At 38.2% G+C, this 12398-nt stretch overlaps 1 protein-coding gene across 1 annotated transcript in view; it reads right to left on the bottom strand.

The window, feature by feature from the left end:
* The window catches only part of LOC107664904 (seizure protein 6-like), a 128566-nt gene that overhangs the window by 23064 nt on the left and 93104 nt on the right, over positions 1-12398 (bottom strand). The window contains exons 2-3 of the mRNA XM_016455588.1: positions 8514-9254; positions 6752-6885 (exon numbers count right to left, since the gene is read on the bottom strand). Of these exons, the coding sequence (XP_016311074.1) occupies positions 6752-6885; positions 8514-9254 (875 nt within the window). The remainder of the gene's footprint in view (positions 1-6751; positions 6886-8513; positions 9255-12398) is intronic.

The raw sequence follows: 12398 nt of genomic DNA on the forward strand, positions 1-12398 counted from the left end.
ACTCGGGTTCGAGCCTCCATTAAAAGACAGCAAGTCAAGTTCTTTTACCATTAACCATCAGGACTGGATGAGCAGGCAAACTTGTGAAAAGAAAGTTGTATGGCGTAATCTTTTTATTATTTCTTAATCTCTCTGGATGGATGGATATCATACATATATATCATATCATATATCATCACAGACAGACAGACAGACAGACAGACAGATGGACAGACAGACAAACAGATCAGAGACCACTGAAATAGCTCCACTCAACATCCAAAAAAAAAAAAAAAGGGAAAAAAAGTGATTATTTAAGGATTTGCATCGTACATCTAGTGGATGAGGATCAAATTGAGAATCCAAATAAGAGACACCATGAAATTCACTCTAAAGTACTTTTTGGACACAATTTCACCGCAATATTCATCCACCTCCCAAAAATACATGTGGTTCATTTGAGTTTTTAAGCAAAAAGAAACATCTGTTGTCAGGGAGATAAAAGTCCTGAGATCATAATGAAAAAGAAATTCTTAAAATAAAGTTCCAAACGTAGGTTCGAGAAGAGCCTAATTATTCAGTTCTGTCAATCATCATTACGAGCCTATATAAGCAGCACTCATTGCACCGTCCCAGCATCAATTCTTCCAGCATCCCTCCACAGATAGATTTCCTTTTCTTTTTTAGTCACTGACCCAATTATGACCACCGTTTAACAAAATCAAAAGAAATAAACACACAGTCCTTGAGAAACTAAGAAGATCCTTGCAAAGGTGCTGAAATCTCTTTAAGTGAAGCACTTTGTTAACCTGACTCTTTGAAGGGTCCCTGCCAACAGGCTTCTGGGTGTTTAACTGTCCAGCTTGACAAATACATTCAAATCAATCTCAGCTATCAGCTCAGTCAGGCTGGAGACCAACCTATATTTATTGAACTGTACAGAGGACCCACTTAATCCAAAGCAGTTGAGAGTATCGACCCTCAGTCAATATCCATGCACCACCCATGGTTCTGGAGACGACTTATGGATCCCTCTCATTCAGAGGACAGCGGCTTGAGTTTTGACCCTCTCACTGCTCACGGTGCTGTTTAAGCATCCAATCCATATCGCCATATCTACCCATGAAGCGCACTGACAGTTTCTGCACACACTCTGGAATATCTGTGGGTCCATTTAGGAGAGCTATCCAGACTCAGGATGCGTTATCACCGCACTGATGAGTCAGCGTGAAGGGGAGACCGTTAAAAAGACTAAATCGCTCAGGCAGCATGGAGATGCTAACCATAATATGCTGAGCGTTTGGTCAAGAAGCCGGGAATGAATAATACAAAAGCAGAAATCTACAAACTGTGAAGCAGATAACTCCATCCATCTGAATGTCAGATGCCTCATTCCTCATGAAATGGCCAAATGGTTGATATTTGAATAACTTCAACGTTACAACCGACAGAAAAGCTGTAGTTGACTGAAATATGTTAAACGTACTGTGGTAATTTCTCTCAGGATTTGACACACTCTTTATTAAAGGGATAGTTCACACATAAATCTGTCGTCATTTACTCATCCTTATGTCGTTTCAAACCTGTATGACTTTCTTTTGCAGAACATTTCATTTCATTGAAATGTTTCAAATGTTTTTGTCTAAACAGAGAATGTCAAAAGAGTCCAAAACAGCACTGGAAACAGCATTGTATGGAAACTCAATAGGGGCCAGTGCTGTTTTGAAGCCAAGAGTGCGGTCTTATCTTTTCCAACGTGTCTTCAAAGAATAATACAAAAACTAATGTTTCTGTGGTGAAGTAGTTACCAAGGACTCAAACACTCAAATCCTGCACTGCTATTTCTTAGTTCAGATGTGGATATTTACTTGCCACTGGCTTATTTTTTCCATTTTGTAGGTGGGACAACAAGGACACACAATTCTAGTGAGGAAAAGAGATGAAAATAGCTTGGCAATCAACACCTAAAAATGGCTGTACAAACAAACACCAAGAAAAAGAAAATAAGAGATAAATGTACAAGCAGCAGCAATTTTTAGTGTGAAATTTCAAGCAATTAGTAAAATCAATATATCTGTAAAGCACACACACACAAACTTTTGTACAAAACTTCTGAGATTTGTAAGGTCTTATTAGGTTTATATTGAAGCTAAAGTGTGTGTATATATATATATATATATATATATAAAAACAATTTTCATGTTAAAACACTTTTTCCAATCCTAGCCTAATAGGCAGAGATGAAAAGTATAAACATTGCTCTTTTTGTTTATTCATTCCAACCAGTTTGAACCAGCAACAGTGAATCAACCAATCGCGTGAGTTTAGGGCGGAGCAATCTGTTTGCTCGACCAATAGCTAATGTGGAAACCTGTAAGAAAAGAGTCATTATTTGTGATGCAGAAATTACACATTTCAGTTTTAAATCCAGAGCTTTTTTGTTCAAACAAGGTAATAAGGCAGCTTATTTTTTATGTTTAGCTGTACAAAAGCAGTCAGTTATGCTGCTTCATGTTGCAATCAGGTATTTGTTTTTATTTTATTTCAATTTATTATCAAAATCATAAAAACACCAGTTTGCAGCACAAATAGTTATACGATTTATTGCACTTGTTATTCTTCTAATTATTCACCTAAAGCAGCAATATGAATCAGAACTCTGGCACATTCACAGGAAACAGCTTACTTCCGCGTTGCACAATAAAGGGATAGTTTGAAGCTCTAGGTCAGAGGTCGGGAAGAGGTCGCCAGATCTCTCACCCTTTACTAACAAATTATCTATTACACAAATTAGACATCACTAGAGATCAGCAATTCCTTTGTTGTAGAGCCTACATAAGCTCTACATATACATGTAAAATAATAATACATTTTCTGTACCGGCCAAAGTGTGTGTTCAGTGCGCGTTCAGAGCTGTTTGCGAGAGTCACGAGCAAACCATTGACGTTTCTATGGTAACGTACAGCTCCTGCACTCAGATTCGTAGCTTTGTGGTAATAGCGAAAAGAAAGATTTTTTGAACAGCAGAAAAAGTGTAAAAGTATGTAAAAAAAAAAGTGACAGGACTGAAACATATACTTCGTTTTATATGTTTTATACTTTGAAACATTTCGCCGGTTACTTTCGCTTTTTCCGCACAGCTTTCTGCGGGTGGGACTGTTAGCGTTATTAATAAAGGAACGTGAATGAATGAGACAGTAAAGAGCGGGACATTCTTGATATTAAAAAGACAGACAGTATTAAAAACTAAAAGCCGCGAAACAGAACTCAATCCGCTTCTGACTGGATGTTTTCTGCACGCGAGGTCCGAGTGGAACACGGACAAGCATAGTAGATTTGTCTTCGGTGGCACGCCTAAAACGGTAAAAACACAGAGTATCAAAATGCTTGCACTGGTGTGTATTCACATAAATACGGTCGGCACCGTGCATTATTTTTCACTCACTCAGTCTCTTACACACACACACGTGTGCAGAGAGAGAGAGAGAGAGAACTCTGAAGAGAATTCATCCCTCTCAGGTTGTAAATCAAAAGTAAAAGCCCTGCACAATTTTTGATGATTTGTTGCATATCTGTGTATTTTAGTTTCCATGGTCCTAATAAAGTCACTATTATTAAAACGTTATTGAAAACACACACACACACATATATATATATATATTTTTTTATTTTTTTATATTTTTTTTTTACTTTGGCTCTTTCGGAAAAATGCATTAACCAAAAATAAAAAAATGGCTCTTTGGTCAAAAAAGGTTCACGGCCCCTGCTCTAGGTGGTAGCCTGCACTCCTCAGCACCCCAAGATTCAGACTCATTACATTTCCAATGTGCCATCTTGCTCTCTTATTAACTTTGTAATTGTTTACAAGCAGTGATAATACCCAGAGTCATGGCAACTGTCATGGCTGAGTGGACAGAAGTGATCTCCAAGCACCAGGCTGCCATATTAAACATCTACTCTACGTCCAAAACAGAACTGAGAATGAAGACGAGCTATTGTTTTTTCTGCTCTGCCCTGATAGACAAGATATGTCTCGCTTGCGGGCATCATCGGTGTAAAGATCATTACACTGAACTGTACATTCAGGCACTATTACTTTAGGATGTAAAATTCAAGACACAAAAAGAATCACTTGTTTTTTCAGTTTGTTCCATTTACAGTGCATTTATACTGTCAAGCAGCTTCTGATGGAGTGTTTTACAATGTGTATTATCATGTACAATAGTAGCGATGTTCTCTCCTGTTTCATCTGAGGATGAACCTTAAAGTTGAACATATATAGACTGTACAGACACTAGAAATGTAAAAATAATACCAAGTCAACACTAAAGTAAAAAAATAAATAAAACCACAGCAGTGCCTGGTCCCCATTCACTTTCACTGTATAAAAGCAGTGTTCTATTAAATATTTTATTCCATTCAAGAAAGCTAGTTTGCTGTAAGACTGCTGTAAGAAAGTTGAACTTGCTTAAGTACTGTTTACTTCAGTTTTAATAATAAAAAATAAAAAAAACGAGGAAACATTTACTTGGGAAAATAAGACAAAATGTCACTGCTTTAATTTAACTGGTCAATAAACTGTATAGATATTACTAGTATTGGTATTTTGACAACCCCAAAAGATGTACCAAATAACAGGAATCTAGTACTGGAGAAAAGTGTAATATGTGTTTTCAAAAATGACATATAATTGGGTCAAATAAGCTCAAACTCAACTTCCATCAAGAAATGGATCCTCAGCAAAAAGGTTTTGGAGTGGCACTATACAAATGATATTTGAACTCCAGTGAAAGCGAGCACTGCACTTCCTCAGATGACTCATCTCTATCACCGTAGGAGAGTTCAGCAGGATGTAGCTCTCGGGGGAGATGGAGTCTAAAGTTCAGTATCTGGGTATTAAAGGAAGAGTGAGGCACGACCTGAGCTCCCTCCGCTGAGCTCAGACTGATGAGGGTTTAGCCATTTGGCCTGGATCAGCAGGTCAGGCCTGTACAGGTGATGAGCCCTCTGCCGAACACAGCCCTCGACACGCAAGATCAGCAACCACCCGCCACCACTAATACCTGATTCCCAGAGGAATCCAGCAGGTAAAGGCCACGGCCATCCAGCATGAGCAGGAAGCGATCTAAAGAAGCAAACCTCTTTCCATCTTCCTAAATTGAATGATGGAAATGGCTTAAATGCAGTTTAACCTTCCTGATGAACGCCTTCAAAGTCCGAGGTCTCAAATCGGGATTGTACGGCATTCAGAGAGGCTTCTGGATAAGGGAAAAGCTTAACCAGGACCGATCGAATAAATTAGGCCGTAAGAACACAGAAAATGCAAAACAGGCCCTCGCATTGTCTGAATTAAACATTATTTTTGTCTATCAGCAGAAGGATGGAGCTGCTTTACAGTTTTTCTCAATTGCTTTGGCACATTTTTCGAAACAATCTTAACATTCTCTAAACTGTGAGTGCAAATGTCACAACTGTTTGCTGGAACTTCAGAACTTTATCATTCGAGAATTGAGCCAAAGCAATTGAGAAAAACTGTAATTAAGTTAAGAGTTGCCTGAGAGACAGTTTAACAGGAGGGCATTAAAGAATACCATAAACAAACAAAAGAAGTGGACAGATAATCCATAAGCAATTAATTAGGGGAAGAACTGTGTGGCTTCTGCACATATCAGTCACATTGAATAATTGCTGGAAAACAGAGAGATATTTATACACTGTCTCAGGTTAACAAGTCTGTACAAGGAGAGGAGGAATGAGATGAGACAGGCTCCCCTCCCTCTCACCGTCCTTCTCTCTCTACCGACTAAGATGCCGCAGCAGCTCATATGATGGTTGATAGTGATTTGCTATGCGTGATCTTTACTATTCAAGATATATTAGCTAAACCATCTGGAAGGTCAGGGAGGTAATGGCTATTGTATATTTTACGAAGGAAGCTGCAGTTAATCAAATGGTTGAAGGTGATTTTTGTGAGGGAGCATATCATGGTTTTGTTCCAAACCCTAGCGAGCTTCCTTGCTGTCTATACTGTATACGCAGACAACATCCTAACCAAAATGGAGTCTAACCAAAAATTAGCTTGAAATGTATATGACAATAAAATAAAATAAAATAAAATAAAATCTGTCAATATTTAGCAAGTTAAGAGTACTTACCGGGGGTGGATTTTTAATCAGACAAAATTATTATTTAAGAATACTTCACTACTGATCAAAATACAGTTATACTGTACATCTATCTGAACTCTGCCCACCATTTAATTAAACAAACAAACAAACAAACAGATAATCTACCAAACTCACCAGCCATTTCTGTCAGCTTATGTACGAACAGCAGCTGCATTTATGTGACCTTTATGCATAAAACCCATTTCTTAAAGCTGAAGGTAGTAATTTTTCCAATATAAAAATGTTTTTTCTCATATTCAGAGAGAACTATAAGAAAGCCATTTGAAGGTTGTTTTCTGAAAAGTGTAACACTGTGGCTCTATTGTAGTACCAAAACATTTCCAACCAGTTTGACAGCTACTTTGACTCAACCAATAGTGTGAGATTGGGGGCGGGGATATTTGTTTGCCCGACCAATGGCAGACAGTAGGTGTGTCTGCAAAACCTGTGTGAAAACAATCACTATTTTTCTGTTTGATGCTAGAGGCACAGTACATTACACACTTAACCTTTCAAGAATAAAAGAGCAGAACTGGATTACCACAGTAATTTAGATCGTTTCCAGGAACTGGGTCAATAACAAAAGCACCGTGTGATGGATTTACCTGAATTTCCACCCCATAGCCCATGTAGACTGTCACGGTGTATGTGCAGTCCACATCCGTATTGTACCTACTCCTGGCTTGCTGCGGTGTCTCTATGTAGCCTCCCGGTGATGTGAAATTGGTGCTGCACGGAGCTGCATTTGAAAAGGTAGAAGGACAGAAAGAGACAGAGAAAGTGTGCATCAATAGAGGCGAGCCTTTTCTCATTCTCTCCATCTCACTTCATTGCATTCCCTCACATCTTTAATTGTCTTTCAAGGTTTTCTCATTTTCTGTCTGGATCAACAGGGTCAGTTTTCCTGCCCTGCTGTGTAGGAACACGTGGGCAATTCAGGTGAAATGGCAGGTGAGCTAATATTTTCTTGTAGCCTTGAGCTCTTTCTGCTCTGTCGGCTCCTTCATCTCCCTCTAGAGTTAAACGCCACTGCTGTTCAAGAGATATGTTCTCGCTCCATATAAATTAATACGCTTGGCTTAGTTATTAGGGATGTGCAAAATTACATACTTTCATATTTAAACTGTCAGTTGGTTGTCTGAACAACTAGTTGCCTAGTGGTCTTAAGAAAGCCCTGTATAACTAGGCTGCATCACTTCTAACGGGGCCAATCAGATCCAAGTTTCTCATTATATGGACAATTGTGCACAATAAATAAATAGGTTAAAGATCTTCAATAATAGGGATGCACTGATATTAAAAATCTGACTGATAAACAGATGATTAATTTTGTTATGCCAGAAATTCAAATTTGTATACTAAACTATTTTATTTAAATAAAATATAAAAACTAAAACCAGTCACAACATTTTAACAACATACAGTGTGAAAATTGGATTTGCTAAAGATTACATTTTAATTATTTTTAAAGATTAACATTAAGTGAGTGTTATATGATGGCTAGAAGGTAATGGAAATGTAAGGTAACAGAAAGGATTATGAACTATTATATATCCAATATTTGATGGTACCAAAAAATTATAAAAATCTCTAATATCTGCTGACAATAGATATGGTGCCAAGATATTGTGCATTCCTATTAACAGAACTTTTTAAATAGTGCTATGAAGTCAGGGGGCACTGATATGTCCAAATGTCCCCATGTAATAAATATAAAAAATAATAATTAAATTAAATATAATACATATATAACAAATAAAGTACCTTAATTAAAAATAATAAATGTCCCTATATAATAAATTATAAAAATAGTTAAATGTCTAAATTCAAATGAAATTTCAATATACACAAATTGCACAAATTATTAAAATAATAATTAAATATAATAAATATATATAAGTACCTTAATAAAAAACAATAAATGCCCCATATAATAAATTATAAAAGTTCAATATACACAAATTGCACAAAGTATTATTCATATTCAATGACACAAACTCTTGCTTTCAGAAATAATTTCATAAATTAATAATATCATATTGTTTTCAAGCTTTTGTTCTGTGACTTTAAAGGGACAAACATGTAGCCTGTATTCATTTTAAAAATAAATTTTTTTAAACATTAAAGGGCTAAATTATGTTATATGGGGTTTCTGACCCCTGATTTTATTGCACAAAACTATCAAAGACCTCATGTAAGAAGGCAGCAAATGCAGTGGTATAAAACTACTTATCCAACTGACATCTCAAAACCCACATCTTTAGGCACAAGCAGGGCAGGTAAACTTCTGAAGAGCCCTGAATTAGGCATCAGGGAGCTGTGTGAAAAATATGTAAATCTAAGTCACGCTGATCGTGTGAATGGTACCTGGTCTCTGCATGGTCATAATAACTGTTGTGGTGATGATGGTGGAGGTGGTGGTCTCGTCATCCAAATCCCCAGACATTGATGATGCTTTTACAGCAACATCACTTGCTGGAGTGCTATGTTCTGCCTTGATTATTGAAGACTTTTCTTTGTCTCTTTTTACTGGGATTGTTGCATCTTTGGGCTTGTTGTTTAAGGTCGGAGTGACATCTCCTCTATCTGTCAGTTTGGAAGCAGGTGGTGCAGATTTGTGCACATCAGTGGTGGTCAGTGATGCTATGGTCACGGACAGGGGTGGTTCCTCCGTGCTTCTCCTCTGCGTTTCTGCTGAAGGTTTGTGTTGGATGTTGGGCACGTGTGGCTGGGTGAGGGCTGCGGCCGATGAAGCCAGTGTGGTGGTTCTGGGAGCTGCTACATCAGAGAATGGAGGCGCATCCTCGTGTGGGACCAGCTGTGTGGACGGATCCTGAAGGAGATGGGAACTAGACGATGGCATTGTGGGATGGTGAGCTGCCCCTCCGCTGTCTTGAAAATACTGCTCGTGGCTTTGGCCCCGGGGGTCGTAAGGCAGGTAGGGCTTAAAAGGCGGATGGTGGTCGAGGCCACTGTAAGGGGGAGCCGTTGTGAACAGCGGAGGGGCTCTCTCTGTGTCCTGTGTGGTGTGATATGGATTGGACCCGTCCTCTGCTTCCACCTGACCTCCTCTTTGGGTGACTGCTAACCTCCCATCCATATAAGAACCTGGAGAATACATGTAATACAAGCAGAGCTCATTATGAAATATATAGTGAGTTTAGAACAGTGATAATCTTGCCAAAAGCATAATTTCTGATGAAAATGTACATTGATGAAAGAGTTGACATTCTGAATTCATGGTAAATTCAACATCGTAAATAATCAATCACATTCATTTCTAGCACTTTTCATGTTGACCAGGTGCTTTACATTATAAAATCATATCAGCAACATTTATAAAACAACATATCCTAAAAAATAAAACCACAGTTAATTCCCCCATAAGCAACTGCAAAAAGATCAGTCGCTAAAACACAGAAAATCAATAACTAAAGCATAAAGCAACACAGAAACCTCAAAGCAAATAGATAGTACTTACTTAGTATACTCAAGCTACAAGTTTTTGTTTTGAAATGTGTTTTGTAACAGTTAGTGATATGCTCAGGTATATTTCCATAGAAGATCAATTTTAAATTCTCCAAAAACTTTTTTTGTGAACAGTTCTAAATTTTTATGGAAAACTTTTTTCAACTATAAAGAAACTTTTGTGCAGTGGAAAGGTTCCATAAAGGTTCTTCATGGAAAGATAAATGCCAATAAAGAACCTTAATTTTTAGGAACTCATGGCTAATTGAAAGCACAAAAAAGGTCATACAGTTTGAAAGACATTAATCATTCATTTTCAAATAAGAAAAAAAGAAGTACTGTTGTATGTTTGCTATCATGTTTGCTAAAATGTCACACATAAGTCCACGTAACTACCTATTCTTTGTAATTATTTGTGAAATTACTTGCAATTTCTGAATTACATATTTCAAAGACAAGCACCCTCCCTTGTGTAAAGCCTTGCAACAAATTTCCTCTCTATACCACCCAAGGAGATGAGGACTGCGCCGTTTATACGGCTCGTGACGCTTTGTGGTTTAGCCATACGAAAAGCATTCAAACTGCGGGGTCAGAACCCCTAGCACATTAACAAAATGGAAAAGTATCCACTAAATGGATTATGATTGGAGACACTTTGAAAACGCCGTGGAGCGTGTGGAGGAAAAAAGATAAACTCCTTTGCCATAATTGTTCATTTGAATGCTCTCTCTCCTCCCCTTGCCAATTAATGAGTCCAAACCTTCATCAGGCGGCACGTCGTAATGAGTGGATCTGAGAAGTGTAGCGGTGAAAATGGATCTCCCCCACCTGCACCTGGTGAGATGTAATCAGCCGGCCTTCAGGAGGCTGCTGCGTGCCGGGGAACTTGTGATTTCACAATGCTTCATTTGCACCCTAATAGCTCTCTTTCTGTTTCTCAACTTACTAATAACAAGCTGCTTCCAACAACGGAGGCCGGTGTATCTGAAGCGCATTCCCACGAAAGGAAAGGAGAGGATGATATCTCAAACCGAACGGAACTGACGGGCTATTTTTTTCCCCTTATCCTCTATGAAGTGTCAGAAGCAAAAGATACACATCGTTTCGCCAAGCGGTGATGTGTGTTTTATGAGAGATTGACTTCGCTTTGAGGGTAAAAATCACATCGACATCTAACACATCACTCAGATCCAGGCAAAATGACACATGAGAGACAAAGCAAAGGGCAGGAAGTCCTCAGTTCCTGTCATCTATTTAGAATTCAGCCATTTGTAGATCAAACCCCAAAAGCAGACAGGATTTTTTTTTTTTTGACGAGGACATCGAAACGCAAATAGCGTGAGCTCTAAATGTCAATCAGGTTTTGCTTTATTATTCATTTATTAGCTGTGCCCTTACATGAGTAATTATGAAATATCTGATGTCAAATTTCAAGGTTGTTAAATTAGACAGGCTGAATGTAATGAATGTGCCTAATGTTATGAGGTGAATTATTATCCATTTCACCCTGAACGCGAACATTTCTGAAAAGAACCACTCGCAGAAGTTTGTATCTTGGGAGTTCCTGACTTATAAAAAGCTTCTGAAATCACTATGCATATCACACTCAATGTCACAGGGATTTTGCGTTGAAAAAAATCAGCATTCCCAAATGCTTCCCAGTGGAAGGTCCCATATACCCCCTACACTTCACATAACCCTAGCAGTTCATAGTCCAGGCTCCTCTAAAAACTCCAGGAAAGACCAAACAGACGTGGCGCGCTGAGGCAGGAGAGTGTTTGATTTGCTCCATTAGTGCTTGTGGAGTATAAACAGAATCTTTCAGACTGACTTCACTGTCTGTTCAAAGGTCCCTCAGTGCTGTGCTCTTCAATGGCTGGATTTGACTTTTAAATGACCATGAGCCTGCCTTAGTAGCTTTTTACACAAACCAGCGGGGGAGTGTGGGCTTTGTTTTACCCTCTATTGCATTTTCTCTTAACTTGCAAATAGGTATGTTCACTGAACTCCTATTTAAATAGCGACCCTTATGTGCGAAACACAACGAAGGAAGAATAACTGCAAATAACAGCTGGAGGGAGAAGTGGGGTGTCACTCATGTTCATGCAAAAAGTTGCCCTGAGACATCTGTAAAGAAGCACATCATTTACTAATCATTATTTATAAGAAGCTTTTATCCAAAGTGACTTACAGTACACGTATTACCTGGGCAATCCCTCTAGAGCAATCTGGGTTCTTTGCTGCTTTCACAACCTCCTCACAAAACTGTCCTACTTTTGAGTTCATAAGTTGTCCCCAAGAGTTTTTGTACTTTAGGCACGCCCCAATTCGTGTACTTGTGCACTATTCTGGTCATTTTTAGTATAAATAGTGTGTTCATTCTGAAAATTCCAAAAAGGAAATATGCACTTAATTAACAGAAAAAGGAAATGTGGAATGTTGGACATTTCATGCTCTCAACTGTTGCAGCATTACTTACATGCTGGAGGGGGTGGGGCTATTCATATACTACTAGACAGTGGTGTACATAGTGCATCATTTGGGACACAATATTTGTAAGCACAAATATTACACTGTGTCCTAACCAACTCTGACAGTGGTACACAACGAGTGACATACCTTTTTTTATGCTGAAAGCGATAATGTATAATATAGCTCAGATCTTAAAAAGAAATCAAAGCAAACATAAATGTTAAAACTGTAAACTCAATTTAAACAAATGAGTGTATTCCATGACAAAGATTGTATCAGGTCACTCAGTGTGTATTTTAATAAAGTTAAAAT

This window comes from Sinocyclocheilus anshuiensis, unplaced genomic scaffold (genome assembly GCF_001515605.1).
Source record: "Sinocyclocheilus anshuiensis isolate Anshui unplaced genomic scaffold, SAMN03320099.WGS_v1.1 scaffold319, whole genome shotgun sequence".
In the NCBI taxonomy this organism is placed as follows: Eukaryota; Metazoa; Chordata; class Actinopteri; order Cypriniformes; family Cyprinidae; genus Sinocyclocheilus; species Sinocyclocheilus anshuiensis.